Source organism: Mustela putorius, unplaced genomic scaffold (genome assembly GCF_011764305.1).
Source record: "Mustela putorius furo isolate JIRA1106 unplaced genomic scaffold, ASM1176430v1.1 tig00000174_pilon_pilon_pilon, whole genome shotgun sequence".
Taxonomy (NCBI): Eukaryota; Metazoa; Chordata; class Mammalia; order Carnivora; family Mustelidae; genus Mustela; species Mustela putorius.
The window spans coordinates 33,111,694-33,126,982 of NW_025421304.1; the positions used below are offsets into that span (position 1 = coordinate 33,111,694).

The 15,289-nt window shown below is 48.4% G+C and overlaps 2 protein-coding genes across 3 annotated transcripts in view; one reads left to right on the top strand and one right to left on the bottom strand.

Annotated features, from left to right (window-relative positions):
• The first annotated feature begins 3,396 nt into the window (after nt 1–3,396).
• GABARAPL2 (GABA type A receptor associated protein like 2) lies at nt 3,397–13,643 on the top strand. The gene is made up of 4 exons (XM_004753973.3): nt 3,397–3,561; nt 3,886–3,941; nt 5,085–5,257; nt 13,039–13,643. The coding sequence occupies exons 1-4, from the start codon at nt 3,528–3,530 to the stop codon at nt 13,127–13,129; spliced, it is 354 nt and encodes a 117-aa protein (XP_004754030.1). The 5' UTR covers nt 3,397–3,527; the 3' UTR covers nt 13,130–13,643.
• The window catches only part of ADAT1 (adenosine deaminase tRNA specific 1), a 48,752-nt gene continuing 41,621 nt past the window's right edge, over nt 8,159–15,289 (bottom strand). Inside the window, exon 11 of one of the 2 annotated variants that reach the window (XM_045076322.1) lies at nt 8,159–9,497. The gene's annotated coding sequence lies outside the window, so the exon portion shown is untranslated. Of the gene's footprint in view, nt 9,498–10,441; nt 11,283–15,289 lie in introns of those variants that run through there. The other variant, XM_045076323.1, reaches the window with a different exon arrangement.

Here is a 15,289-nt window from a genome sequence, read left to right on the forward strand (position 1 = left end):
GTATATTGTGTCATTTTCATATATTCATAACTGAGAACTGACTTCTCAGTTTTCATTTCCATAATTTTCTCATGTTCCACACTTTTTAAAAAGATCTATTTATTTTAGAGAGAAAGAAAGAGAGCCTGTGAGCATGGGGAGAGGCAGAGAGAGAGAGAGAGAGAGACGGAGAAGAGCAGACTCCCTGCTGAGCACGGAACCTGATCCCACGATGCTGACATCATGACTTGAGCTGAAAGGGAGTCAGGCAATTAACCGACTGAGCCAACCAGGCACCTCTTAATACAATTTTCTTTTAAGGGCAAAGAGAGTTGTTCTCTTAAAACTACACAATTTGATCATGTTCTACTCCTCTCTAGAAGCTCCCTTTCAGGGTTATCTTCAGATTAGAATGTCTGAAAGTATGCATCAAGGCTTTCCAGCATTAATCTAGCTTACTTACCATTCCCTCTCCCAAACCCACCCTTTGTTTCTATCTATTAAGGGAAGTTTATCCTTTGGAAATTGTACCCTTCTCTCTGAAGCATAAGATTCACATTCTTGGGGCACCTGGGTGGCTCAGTGGGTTAAAGCCTCTGCCTTCGGCTCAGGTCATGGTCCCAGCATCTTGGGATCGAGCCCCACATCAGGCTCTCTGCTCAGCAGGGAGCCTGCTTCCCTTCCTCTCTCTGCCTGCCTCTCTACCTACTTGTGATCTCTGTCTATCAAATAAATAAATAAAATCTTAAAAAAAAAAAGATTCACATTCTCTGTGAAGTCTTTCTTGATAAACCTCATTTAGTTTGGTGTCAGCCCCTCACTGTCCTAACCGCCCCTCAGCATCCATGTTTACAGACCTCTCCAGCATTTGAAATTTATTCTGCATGTTTTATGAGTCTGTTAATATGTAATTGTATACTTTCATTAACCTATTTTTTTTTCTTCTGACTCACCTTTTCAACTAGCCACCCCCTCAAGGAAGGCATTTGGTATCTTTTGAGCCTTTAATAAGCTACATATAATGACCCCATAGGTAAAGAGGAGCATGCATATCATCAGGGCAGATCAGGGAAGCCAGTTAGAATGGTGAACTGGAAAAAGACATCAAGAAAGTAGGTAAGGATAGAAGACAGAAAGATACTGCCCTGTATTGAGACCATCTGGTTACATGCTTATAAGTGGGTAACTGACAGGATCTTTCCCCTGAGGAGTATACTAAGGTCTTCCAGCAGCAAGGTGGTATACACATGCCTTGGATTAGGATACAATGACCAGTTCTTTAAAAGGAAGCAGTGGTCTTCAGCCCAATTTCAAACGCCTCCACTGATTCACTGACTGTCCAATTGTGAACATCTACCTTGATTCCCCAGTGTTTAATTCTATTTGCAAAATAGGTATTTTCAATTTTTTCACTCACTTTCTAACTGATCTCATCCAGCTCAATAGCTTTAAATACTTCTCTCTTGAATTTGAGACTCATAGACCTATTCACTTACACCATGTCTTCATTTGGATGTGTCTCTTGGGCATCTTAGACTTAATATAGCCAAAACCAAACCTTGATTCTCACCCCCTCAAGCTGCCTCCACCCTATTTCAGTAAATGGCAATTTCATCCTTCCAAAAACCCTGACTTTGACTTGTACCTCACACTTCATTTCCAATCTATCATCAATTCTGTTGCTCTACCTTCAAAATATATCTAGAATACAACTATTTCCCACCAACCCCCCACACACTATCTTGGTCTAGGCCTACATTATCTCCCACCCAGATTATCACAACAGTTTCTTAACTGTTCCCCTGGCTTCCATTCTCAACTCCTTATAGCCTGTCTATAAAGAAGCTAGCCTGCTCACTTCAAAAGGAAAGCCATGCCATGTCACACCTTTACTTAAAATCCTCCACTGACTTCTCATTCTAAATAAGAACCAAAGTTCCTCATATGGAATTCAAAGCTCACTAGTTTTATTATACATCGCTTTGATCTCATCTTCTAACACACTCCCCCTTGTTTATTCAGCTCCAGCCACAAAGGGCTCCTTCCTGTCCCTGTCAACCACTTTACCTAATTAGCATTCTATCCCACCATCACTCGTCACCAATCCTGCTTTATTTTCTAAAGAGCACCCACCATTACATAACATATTTATTTTTCATCTTGTTCCACCAGAATGCAAACTCCGTGACAGCAGAGGTGTTGTCTGTTCTGTTCATTGCTTTCCCCCAATACCTAGAACAGTGCTCCTCTATGTAGCAGTAATGATTTCTAGGTATGAAATTCAAAGGATTTTTCACTTCATTGGAGACAAGCAAGCAAACAAAAACCTATTTTGGTTGCTCAGACGATCTTAAAATAACCAAAATACTTCTAGAATGAAGCTAGATTCCACAGCATCTATCAGGAATTACAACTGTAGGAAATGATGAATGACAATGTTCAAATATGCAAGCCTTTCAGATGCATCAGAATCACAAGAACATGGCAAGAATCACGTGCCCAATTAAATGAATATTCTTGGTACATATTCACCAGCTTGTAAACAGATGTTGACCCTGAGCAGACTGTCCTGATGACTCTGCTAGGAAGAAAGGAGTGACATCACTGGAGAACCTCAAGGCATATGCTCAGGCAGGTGACACACACGCACACACCGCCTAGGCTGTCATTGCTGAAATCCATGCTGACTGCCAAAGAAACCTGTCTTATGACCAACTCTCAGGGGAATTCTCCCAGCCTGACGATCACCTCTAACTCCTCTGCAGTTAAGGTTATGGGGTCTCTTTGTGATCAGGGCTATGTTACGCTCCTCAAATGCATATTTGTGATACCTTTTCTTGTTTAGTCAAATACTTAATCATGAAAAAAGGAAGGAAAGAGAATTTGTTTAAATTCAGTTTCTAGGTCCAAGGCAACCTATTACGGCTGTCTCCAATACTGAACCCCCGCTTGTCATCAGTACTTCTCTCCACAGTCCCCTCAAGTTACTCTCTGTATTGTGCCCCCAACCTATTACCACCCTAAACAATACTCCCCAAACTGTCAATGCCCCAAACAGATTCCTTCTGCCATCACCAACCCCCAGAGACCCCTCTTCTGTCATTCATACCTCCAGAATTCCCGTCGCACCGAGACTTCCCTTAAGAAAGTCCACTATGAAAGAGCTATCCTATCAGCCATACCCCCAAACTCCTCTTCCTGTTACCAACGTCCACCGAGCCCCCAATCCTGTTACCAGCTCCCGACAACATCCCCTTCCCAGTCACCAAAACCCTCAAAGACAGCCCTGTAGTGAACGTCATCATCCCCACTTCTCCGCGGTAGCCCCTCCTGCCCCGCCCCTTTACGCGTGGCCCCGCCCCCCGGCGCGCGGCCCAGTGAAAGGCGCCGGAAGCCCCGCCCCCGGCCGGTTGCTAGGCGCCGGCAGCCGGAAGTCCCGCCTGTCGTGTAGTCGCCGCCGCCGCCGCCGCTGCTGTCGTTGTTGTTGTGGTTGGTTCGCTGAGCTCCGCGGCTCCGAGAGCCGGCTGCATCCCTTCCCAGCCGCCGCCATGAAGTGGATGTTCAAGGAGGACCACTCGCTGGGTAAGGGCTCCCTGAGAGACCGGGTGGTGGGGGGTCAGGACGGTGGGCCCCCTCCCCCACTCGGGCCGCCTTGGGCTGGGCCGGGAGGGGCGGATGCCGCGCTCCGGCCTCGGGTCGCTGAGGCCTCGGCGCCCCAGGCGGCTGCCCACGGATCTTGTCCCGCCCTTCGCCCTTCTGCCGGGAAGCGGGGGCCGAGGGCCGAGGCCGCTGAGACTCCGAACAAGGGCCCCGGGGCGTGCGCAGGTCGCTGGGGGAGGAGGGTTGGGGACCCGGGAACCTGAGGTCGGGCAGGAGCGACCATCAGCCGGTCTGTGTCTCCCACAGAACACAGATGTGTGGAATCTGCGAAGATCCGAGCGAAATATCCCGACCGGGTTCCGGTGAGTGCACTCCCCGCCCCCTCACCTCGCTGTCACCCCGTCGTTTAGGACTCGTGATAAGGCCCTGGGCCATTCAACAGTTGACAAGTTGAGGTTCCAGTCCCAGTTACCGTAGCAGACAGGCCAGACTGGGTTAGGGGTCTTCCGGGTCCGTGGCGTGAGGGGCTTGAGCTGGTGCTGTTCAGGGTGTCTCAGTGCTGAATCTCCTGATCTAGGCCAGCGAGCTGTCTGCAGCCTCTGTGCTCCCTCGCCAATTATGTAAGGAACGATGTTCTAGGACAGGGCAACAGGTCACTGCCACTTTTGGGAACAATCGTGGAGGAAGACTGTCACTTTGGTCTTAGAAGTGGTACTTTAGTCTCAGGACACTCATCCTTAACTTTGAGCCTCTATCTTTGCTTGACTTCTGGCTTCCTTTCCTCACCAAAAAATCTGAGAAGCCTCTGAGAAGCCTTTCTCTCATTTCTCCTTAATCAGTAATAAGTATGGTCCTATATTTCTTCTGTGGTAGGGGGTAAGTTTCTGTAATCCTTAACTGATTTTTAAAGGACATCCATGCCTGTCATTGTAGCTCATTGTTTGAACAATTCTTTTGAGGAGGGGTCAGGAGGGACACATTTGAAACCTAGTTCAGGGAGAAGCAACAGGCCAAATGAGGAGCTTGGTTCTTGGCTGTCTGGGATTGCCACTCATTCCTATTAGGCCATCCTTTCCCGTTTCCTGTGTTCCTTGGGGTCTTCTCCTCTGGTGTGAAGGCAGATCCATTCTGGGGTCCTGGAGTAACTGGCTGTAGATGAAACCGTTACCAGATAGTCTCAGTTCTGCCCGGACTAAATGTTGAAAAGCTTTGTAGTAAGGGCTGTGTTTCTCTTATGCTTGCTGAGATCCAGGATGATAAACATAATTGACCACAGAAAAGCACTTTCTGTTTCTGTATCATACGTTTATGACAGTTCTTAACCTCCAGAGTTCAGAGTTTGTGGTTTATTAAATCAGGGGCCTATTTTCCAGTGTTGTGCAGTTTCCCACCCACCTCCTTGCCCACATACTATTCATCAGCTCCCTGACAAGGCAAGGCTAGAAGAACGCAGGGCCAGAGCCTCACGTTAGAAATCCAGTCCTGATCTCTCTTTGCTTTCCTAGGTGATTGTGGAAAAAGTCTCAGGCTCTCAGATTGTTGACATTGACAAACGGAAGTATCTGGTTCCATCTGACATCACTGTGGCTCAGTTCATGTGGATCATCAGGAAAAGGATCCAGCTTCCTTCTGAAAAGGCAATCTTCCTGTTTGTGGATAAGACAGTCCCACAGTCCAGGTGAGAGGTGTTTACTGGCATTGGCCATCTGCTTGGCTGTTTACAGAACTCTACATTTTGGAGGTCAGAAAACTCTTAGAGATCCTGACTGAAAGTCTGGATTTTGTGCTCCCTGACATGAGGAGTTCAAGGAAAATGAAAAAGGGCTGTAGTGCGTGGGAATGTACTTTGGATCAAGAAAATAGAACAAGGTTGGACTTTAAAAAAAAAGAAAAACCTGAAATCTAGCCTCAGACCCTCACGAATCCTTTAAAACAGTGGAGGATTTACTTAGGCTTAAGCCATCAGTAGAACTGAAACCTAAAATGAGGTTTTCTTCAAATGACCCATGAAATAAGTCCTGCCATTCTCCACTGGGAGCCTGTGGGCCCTGCTGAGGCGCAGCTCCAGTTAATCACCCTGCTGCTGGCTTTCCGGACCTAGTTCTGTGCCCCTGTGCAAGCCCATAGCTGCCTGATCTTCAGGTATGCTGGAATGGCTACTGTCCAGCAAAAATTCCCCCAGGTCTCTTTATAGACTTACACTCCCTCGTCCCACCTGCTCCGACTGTCAGAGTCATTGGCCCCCGCCTTGCTCTAGCTGTTGTGCTGCCTGGAAGGTTTCTTTGGGATAACTTGGGGCCTGAATCTAGGCAGGGGCATTACACTTCTCTCCTTCTGTGTAGTTGACAACCCAGCTCTGGTCCCCTGTGGGAAAAAGAAAATGGCCTGGCTCCTTCTGGATTCCTGGTGAGTCCTTGGCTATTACTGGTTGAGTACTAGCTTCTGAGCCAGATGTCAGGCCCTCTCCCCTGAGTGTGAGTTTCTGGCTGCTTCTCATCTTAGAGACCCAAAACTAAGCCTAATTTGTTACCCCTCCAAAGTAGTACTTCTAAAAGCTAAGGCTTTCAGAATCCCAGGGAACGAGGCCCATATGGCCAAAATATGTTTCCTTTGAAAACCCTTGAAAGGTGTAAGCCAAATTCCAGTCCTTTTCTTATGAAAAGTAGAGAGCTCTGGCTATTTTTTCGTCTGATTTTTGCTTTCCCAGTCTCAACTACATCCATTTCCTGTGTTTGGCAGAGAAGCAGGTTAGGGAAGAAATGAAATGCTCTGCCTGAGGAGGTAGGCCTTGGCCCTGACTGCTAGGTGCTGTTGGCCTACTACAGCTATAGTTTGGGAAGCTGCGGTGTTGGCAGAGGCAGTCTTGCCGCCTGTTGGAGCTCTTCCAGCTTTCCTTCCTGGGCCTGTAGGCTTCGTGGTGCTGGGTGCACTTTTCATCAGAGTTGGAAGCCGTGGGCATCTGTGGTCACACTCAGCTTCTCTCAAGGTGGTGGGGAAGTAAGTCCTCACTCCTTCACCCTGCTTCTGCAGAGTCTTGGCGACCCTGTTTTTCCTCCTTCCTGGAGGTGGCGTCTCAGTAGAGGAAGTAGGTGACTGACCTGTGGCATTGAATTTATTTTATCAATTCTGATCCCATGATACTTCTTAAAAGGAAGGCTTTTGGAGACATTGTTACTCTGATGGCTCCATGTTAATCTAGCAATTAAAATGGCTGCAGATTAGCGACTGCCCCCTCCCTCCATTATCCCTGAGCTATAAATAGAATTGGAAAGGAAAGTGATTGTCAGGGCAGCAGAGGCTGCTTCCTTTTCTCTCCCAGTCCCCTTTGCCTTTCCAGGCTGGTAAGAATCAACTCTAAAGCAGATGACACCAGTGACCCAAGTCAGGTTTTCAGAGAATGACTAACCAGGCTTCCTCTGCCCAGGTCTTTGACCTCAGTTAATGGCTTTCTTTCCCACACTTAATGCAGCAGTTTGGTTTTATTAAGAAAAATGGTTTCTAAACAAAAGTGGTGTGTGACATCATTGGGCTTTATGCAAATGCTGATCACCTGACGGCAGCACACACACAATCACACAGGGTCTCCCTTGAAAGCTGGTGTGTGACTCAACCCTGCCTTCTGCTCCCCAAGGCACTTCAGCAGCAGCCTCTTCTCAGCTCCTTCCAGCCTCCTTAGGGAGGTGTGGGGCCTCCTTTAACCTTCCACCAGGGCTTGCAGCCTTAGGAGAGTCTGGGGACACCGGAGTTGGGAAAGGGTGAATCCAGGCCTGCTGGAGGCCTCTCCCATCCTGTGACAGACAGAGCTGCGGGAGGCTCACGTGTGAGGTGGAGGCGAAGCAGAGGTAACTTCAGTTATTCTTGCCTTGCAGTGGAACTTCGGGAGAGTGTTCTGGAGCACAAGTGATTATCATGTAAAAATGTGGTGGTGATCGTTTAGTGAGTATTAAATACTGATTCTAGAAATAGAGACCAAGGCAAGTCCCTGAGAGTTTTACTTCCTAAATTCTTTCTGAGTTCTATTTTTTTTAGAGCAGGGCTGGGGGAGGGAATCTTACTCAGCTCCTTTTTCCCATTTAGCATTGGAAAGCTGAATTCTCTGCCTAGGTTCCTGTATCCAGAATCAGCCCCAAAACAAAAGAATTGTGTCTTGGTGCAGACCGAGTTCGAGAAAGAGTATCAGTGTACAAGCTTCCCAGTCATGGCATTAGGGGAGAACCCAGACCTGGCAATGGTATCTACGTTTTGGTCTTTGTTTAGAACACAGAGGAGTCTTGTTGATCCCCATTTAAAATAGAAACAGTAGTATGTTATTAAGTAAAATATCTCTATGATGTGATAATTTGGGAATGTTAGTTACATTTGGAAACCGGTTTGTTTAATATTGTGGTGCTTAGTTGCTGCTTCGATTTTAAAGAGCTAATAAGTAAAAGTTGTGACATCTTACAGTCCATCCTTTATTTAGAAATGTGCTTAGGTTAAGCACTTTTGATCATTTCTAGGTAAATATCTCTTCAAAGATTTATTCCCGCAGTAACAGAATAGGGTTTATTTATATCCGAGAAAAATCTGACGGAAGGAAGAGCCAGTAGTTAATTTTTATTTTTCAGAATGTTGGGAGCCTTTCTGGCTACATGACCTCTCACTTCGAGGTGGTTGCCTTTCCAGGGTCCACGGCAGTGGCCGTTGTCCTCCCACCTCACCCCTGCTGTCCTCCCCATCCTCCCCTGCTGGAAAGAGAGAAGTCCAGGTCCAGTGGAAGCACGTGGGCACCAAAGCAGATGGGTGTCCAGGTGTGTGCCTGTCGGGCCAGCCAATTCCTGAGTCAGGCTGGAGCCCACGGCTTTCATGACCTAACCTTGGTCAGGGGCCGGGGAGGTTCTACAGGGCTTAGGCACCCACACACTTCTATGTCGGCTGCCCCCACGCATGTGCTCTCGAGTAGCTTAAAGCCAGTGTTTGCCCTCAGTAGCACGGCCGTTCCTGGATGGGGACCCTTCTGAAAGGTGCCGTTATTATTGGCTGGTTTGTCTGAATCTGGGTGACTCCGAATGGAGGGGTGAGTGACCATTTTTGCCGTCAGTTTAGGTTCATTGGACTCGGTTCTTCAGGGTCCCGCCACACCTGAGATTGGTTCCGTGGCTTGACTCTGCCATTGGCTTTTCCCATCTCTTTCCTCATCAGACTCTCGAGTGTGGAAGGTGGCGGGCCTCCTGGTGCTCAGCCGCACCCTTCCAGGGTGAGTGGCTGTCCTTGCTGATGTCACAGTGGTGAGCTTTAGGGTCTGAGGTCATCTCTGTGTGTCTTCCTTAGCCAGTAACTTGGGCGGGATGCTGTGGAGGTGCAGCGTGGCCTGCAAGTTGTCGGGCCATCTCGCAGGCCTGTGCTGCCTTGCCCGACGGGCGCGTCAGAGCCGCCGGTACGAGCATCCTCGGGCATCCCGGCCGTGGCCTGCCCAGCGCTGCGGGGCTCGGGCTCTGTGGCCTCTGAGACGGAGGAAGCTCCTCAGAGGCTTGTGGAACTTGTCCTAAATGGACAGGCCAGCCTCCTGTTGGGAGACTGTCTGCTGACTGGGGTTGCGTTTTGTCCCCCTGCACTTAACATTTAACTCTTTAACGGGACTCAAAATGTAAACTGTGTTTGCGGCCAGCTCTGTTTGGCTCCAGACCAAATTATTCGGCTTTGTATGTGTGCGGCCCGATCCTCTAAGAGCTATTTTGAAGTCATACCGTAAGGTGTCTCGGTGTTCTCCTGTGGCACTCAGTGGCTCTCAGAATCGGGCATTCGGTCCCGGGCCGCTGAATGGAGTGTGTGGCAGCTGCCCGCCGTGAGTGTCGTCACTTTCCAAGTGCCTGCCCCAGGGCTGTCCTCCGCGTGTAACACCCGGTGCTGCTGCCAGCCGAGTCAGGTTTCCGACGAGGCTGCGTGACAGAAAAGGAGAACAGCAAGAGGACTCTTAGAGTCATAGCACAACCAGCCGTTTGTCCCGTTACAGGAGCTGAAGGAGCGAGTTGTGAGACGCGGAGGCTGGCAGCGGCTGCCTTCCTCGGGCATCTGTTACAAATGTAGAATCTCGGGCTCCGCTCTGACCTCCCGAATCCAGAGAGGCGCTGGGAGCAGACGCGCGAGTGATTTCGGGCGCGCGTGTGCGTGTGTGTGCGTGTGTGTGAGCAGCTCTTTCTCAGGCGATCTGTGCAGAAGGTACAGGATGCCGACGTGAGGGTAGTAGGACAGATCTGCGTGTTCACTTGGAGGCGGCATGGCTGAGTGCGAAGCACGTGTCCTCGCGTGAATCATGTAACTTCCCTGTGTGTCATTTTTCTTATTGTCTCACTTCTGTTCTCTGTAAACTGTGGCTTGTGATCCCTGTGAGGGTGATGTTGCCTCCGAAGACTGCCGTGAGGATAAAAAGAATAAACTCAGAACAGTGCTTGGCACATAAGTGCTGTTATAGTTCGGAGGGTTATGATCCGCCTCTGCAGCAGCTGGGGCACAGGTTAAACAAATGTATAAGCTCAAGTTTTACTTAAAAGACATTGCAGTTTTGAGACAGGCAGGAGCGACAGCCACATGGTGACCGGCGTCCGCTCGCACAGTCTCCAGGCCTGCCCTAGGCAGCCGGGGGCCCTTGTTCACCACAGGCCGAGTCTGGGGTGGGCCGCCGGTATTTACATAGATCCTCAGGTATTTCCTTTTTTTTTTTTTCCCCCTAAGATTTTATTTATTTATTTGAGAGAGAGGGGGAGAGAATCTGAACCAGACTCCCCAGTGAGTACAGAGCCCGGCATGGGGCTCGATCCCATGACCATGAGATCATGGCCTGAGCCAAAACCAAGACTCGGACGCTCAGCCAGCTGAGCCACCCAGCCGAGCCACCCAGCCACCCCTCCTCAAGTATTTCTAATTCAGCAGTGGGATTTGGATATGCACTGGGGCTTCTGTCTTGCTAGGAACGGAGCATACTTAGTCTGTCGGGTAGAACCAGATGTGACATTGGTATCAATCGGTGTCTGCCTTTGAGTTGCACGAGTTGCACGGTCTTTTTACTTTGCCTCTAAATCCCTCTGGGAATGAGTGGCCTTGAGGAGATGGTGGCAGAGGTGCTCACCAAGGTCATCCTGGACATGTGGATGGATGAGGTGGGCTCTGAGAGCTGTGTAGTAGCTGTGGCAGTTTTCCCTGTCCCCTCACCCCGAGGCAGCTCCGAGAAAAGCGGGAGTCCTGGGGCATTCCCAGCCAGCCGGGTGATGGTCTTGAGAGAGGCGGCTACGTGTCAAGCCTTTGGCTGGTCGCTGGCTCCTCAGGGCACTTGCCAATCACATGGCTCTTTTGAGCACGGCAGACACACGGAAGACAGATGGGGAGCCTGACTGGCTCAGTCAGGTAGAGCCTGCAAATCTTGATCTCAGGATCCTGAGTTTAAGCCCCATGTTGCTTGCTTAACATAAGAAAAGCAAATACATTAAAAAGACAAGCACGGCTCCCTCTGGTAGAGAGACTGTTTTTTCCACCTCGCTTCACCTGGAATCATCTTGGGCAGTTTAAAAACCTACTGATGCCTGGGCTTGAGCCTGGAGATGTCGCAGAGCTCCCCTGTGATTCTGTTGTAGAGCTGAGGCTGGGGCTCACTGCTCTCGGGGGCCTCATGCGGGGGCTTCCTCCCTCTATCCACCGTCCCTCAAGTCCTCGTGTGCTCCAGGGCAGTGCTGTTGAGAAATGGTGCATGAGCCACATTTGTAATTTAAAATGTGTTCTAGTGCCTTAAAAAGGAAACAGGTGAAGTGAATTATAATATATTTTATGTATCCAGTATATCCAAAATGTCATTTCAACATATAATAAAAATTGAGATTTTTACATCCTTTTTTTCCCAGGCGGCTTGAAATCTTATGTATGTTTCACACGATGTTGTTACACAATGTAACAACACATTCCAGTTCAGACGGGTCTGAGCTTGCCGCCTGGAGCTAGCGGCTACGGTACCGGACAGCCAGACTGCAGGACATTTCCCTCCTCGCAGAAGTAGCGCGTGTAGACAGTCCTGGGCCAGGGCGCCCTTATTTTACACATCCCAGGTTAGAGCTCGGGAGCACCGTGTTAGTTACCAGATGCTGGTGACAGGTCATTTGTATTCAGACTCATCCGCCCTCATGTTGTTACTTAAGAATTCTCATCTGCCCACACAGCCAGCCGGGCCAAGCTGGCAGTTGGGCAGGAAGAACAGGAAAGGAAAACCCCCCCCTTGCTCCGTGCGGCCCGTGTCCCCGTTTACATGGAGGTCTACGCAGCCCGCCAGGAGCTCGCCAGCAGAGTGGGGCAGTCCCAGTTGTACCAGCTTGCGGCCCTACCCTCCTCTGTCACCCCCTGGCCCTCGTTTTACTGAGTCCTGCTTATAAGCTGCTGTTGTGGCCTGTGCAGCTAGTGACCTGTGCCGTCTTTGGCTGGCTGTCAGACTGCTGTCTTACTGGTTCTCGGTGACCCCACGTGCGGAGGGCACACTGACGTTCAGCACACATCTGTGCCGCCTGCTGTTCTCATAGTGCAGTCACGTGGCCACAGCTCTCCTGGGCTTCCCCGTGGTTCTAGTCTTAACTCTGGAGCCTGTACAACTCAGATCCATGGCAGAGAACTAGATTAGGTCTCCTGTACGGCATGCATTCTGTTTTACCGCTTAGGAAAACCAGCTTTCCTGCCCACACATGTTTAGTTTCAGCAATTATCTATTTCTGGAGGGTTCTTAGGAGTTTTGGGCAGGGTTTCTTTGGATCCCAGATACAATCAGGGCTTTCTGCATTACATTTGAGGAAAATAACTTCTCTTTGATGGCACTGATGCTGATCGCAGGGGCATGAGGGTTTTGGTGGGGGAGCTTCCACAAGATTGAACCCACTAATATTGATCATGTTAGGTACAGATTTTAAACCTTCACATAAGGAGGAGAAGCAAGCCCCATGTAGTTTCTTTATCTTGGTCCTTCACCCATGCAGGGATGGGCCTCTTAGGCTCTTAATTTTGCTTAGGTTTTATCTCCTGCCCTTGGCATCCAGAGAGCATTCAGGTGCTAACCAGGCAAGCCCACTCAAGGAGCCAGCACTGGCCTCTGAAGGAAGAATCAGGTGTGTGTGTGTGTGTGTGTGTGTGTGTGTGCGCGCGCGTGCGCGCGCAGTGCACGGCCTTGCCGCAGGGCAGGAGGGTGGAGATTTGATTCTAGTCTTATTTACTGATTGCCAGGAGCCTAATTTATTTTAATCTTTCCTGGCTCCATTTCCTTTCGGTAATGGATTGTTGGCGCACAGCAGTGCTGAGATTGGAATTACTTTCACTTTCGTGATCTACCACCCAGGCAGAGTAACTGGTTCCAGCGGTCGCGGTCTGTCCCTTATCCTCAGGTCATCTTTCTTCAAACACCCAGACTCAGAGACCAAACCCAATTCTCAATGTTGTTTTTTCTTTTCTTTCAAGCCTAACTATGGGACAGCTTTACGAGAAGGAAAAAGATGAAGATGGATTCTTGTATGTGGCCTACAGCGGAGAGAACACTTTTGGCTTCTGAGGGCCAGCGCTGGGCTAAGTGCACCGTTCCTGCTTGTGTATCTTGTAAATAGCCGGCCGTTTTCAGTTACCAGACCTCCTCACATAGACCTAAGTAGTGCATTTGTAACTGGATTTATTTCTTAATATATTGGAAGGTTTTGTTTCCTTAGATTAGTAAATTATCATACAGAGTTTTATTTTGAGTTTTCCTTTTTGTGCACTGTCCTCATGGCTGTACCCTCCAGGGAACCTGTTCTCTGAGGATCATTATTTAATGAAGATATTTCCATATTAAAGTGAGGTAGGTGGGGTATTAAAGTGAAAGGGAGGGAGATGATACATTTCTTCTGGATTATGTTTGAAGTGTTGAAGATGGCTAAGTATTAAAAGCACCCAAATTAAATCCTTAGCAATCAGACACTTGCTTCACTAGATTTTGCCAACTGCCAATCATGTTGGACTGAGCTAATCTGTTCCTCTTTCTGAAATATTAAGGTAAATAATTAACAATAAAACTTCCTCTTATAAAGGCATTGCAGTGTGACCATGTCCTTTATTCACTTTCTTCCAGAACGGTCAGAGCAGTGGCTTGGCATCTGCTAGGCCAACAGGAGGGTTTGTGGAGCCCCTGGCTGCACAGCCTGGGACAGGAAGCAGTGATCTGTGTCGTAAGAGAGGCTTTTTTTTTTTTTTTTTTTAAGATTTTATTTATTTATTTGACAGACAGAGATCACAAGTAGGCAGAGAGGCAGGCAGAGACAGAGGAGGAAGTAGGCTTCCCGCTGAGCAGAGAGCCTGATGTGGGGCTCGATCCCAGGACCTCAGATCATGACCTGAGCCGAAAGCAGAGGCTTTAACCCACTGAGCCACCCAGGTGCCCCTGGGAAACTACTTTAACTAGTATCTTGTTTCTTTCCAGTCTTTATTTTTGGAAGTATAATTAAATGTGAATATATGTCCTTATTTTCTTCTATGATCTCTCTCTGTCAAATAAATAAATAAAATCTTAAAAAAAGAAGAAGAAAACATATATTTATGTATATTGCTTTTTTTCATTTAACAGTATATCCTGCTGACCTTTCCATATCAGTTCATAGGGAAACTTTTTTTTCATTTTCACAGCTAAATGGTATTGTGTTGTGTGAGTATGTTATTACCTACCTAGTACCCAGGCCCCTATTAATGGCCGTTGGGTTATTTGCAGCCTTTCACCATTACGTACAGTGTTGGGATGATAACTGTACACACACAGCCTCTTACTTACATGTACCTGCACTCTTCATGGGGCTGCTCTCCAAGCCCTCTTCCTAGAAATCACAATTAGATTTTCCCATGCTCACGAGTTTCATGATTTCTCACAAATAAATATGTAGGCTAGCTGGAACACAAATGCATCTAAGAGGAAAACTTAGTTACTTTCCCAAATCTTCCAAAGACAGGCTAGAGCTCTACATAGAGAATCACTAGGTATCACCCCACGATCAACATGTAGTTTAAACGACTCCCTTAAACTCTGTCCTGGGGAAGAAAGATCTTTAGCTTTGTCTTCACCAAATTATAGAAGCAACCTGTCAAGGCCATCCACTGAGGTCAGCTCCCCAACTGGGATCAGAGGAATCACTTGTCATTAAGCATTGTGTTGGTCTTTCCCAAACCTGCCCCAGCAGAATCTGCGGTCTCTTTGCTGGTCGTCTCGAACTAGAAGCAGGTCAAGCTGACCTCTGAGTGAGCAAGGGAAGGGAAAGGAACAAATTCTATGTTGAAGGGAATCTGTTTGCGGCGATAAACACCCAACTCGAGATGGCTTAAGCCCTAAAGAGGCCATTCGCTCAGTTAGTTCACTGGCTTCAGACATAGCTCGCACCAGAAGTCGGTTGATAACATCAAAAGTCTTTCCTCTTGGTTTTGTTTCCCTCTGTGTTGACTTCACTCTCGGGCAGACTCCTCTCATGTGACAGCGGAGTGGCCCCAGCAGTGTAGCAAATCCAGTGGAAGAGCATTTCTTCGGAGGGCAGTGTCAAAAGTCCCCTGGGGGACTCCAGCCTCACTTGAATTACCAAAGAGCCCCTCACCCTTCCTGCCCGAGACAGGGACTGGCGGGAAGGAAAGGTAAAACCCTCCTTAACAGTATGAACAGAAGAGGATTGTAGAGAAATGGGGGAGGGCTAGTTTTCCAAAG

Excerpts from the sequence above, each read along its gene's own strand:
- GABARAPL2 (XM_004753973.3), top strand. The coding sequence starts at position 3,528 with ATGAAGTGGATGTTCAAGGAGGACCACTCGCTGG. Across the intron at positions 3,562-3,885 it reads CAAGGAGGACCACTCGCTGG|AACACAGATGTGTGGAATCT; the intron begins GTAAGGGCTCCC and ends TGTCTCCCACAG. Across the intron at positions 3,942-5,084 it reads AATATCCCGACCGGGTTCCG|GTGATTGTGGAAAAAGTCTC; the intron begins GTGAGTGCACTC and ends TTGCTTTCCTAG.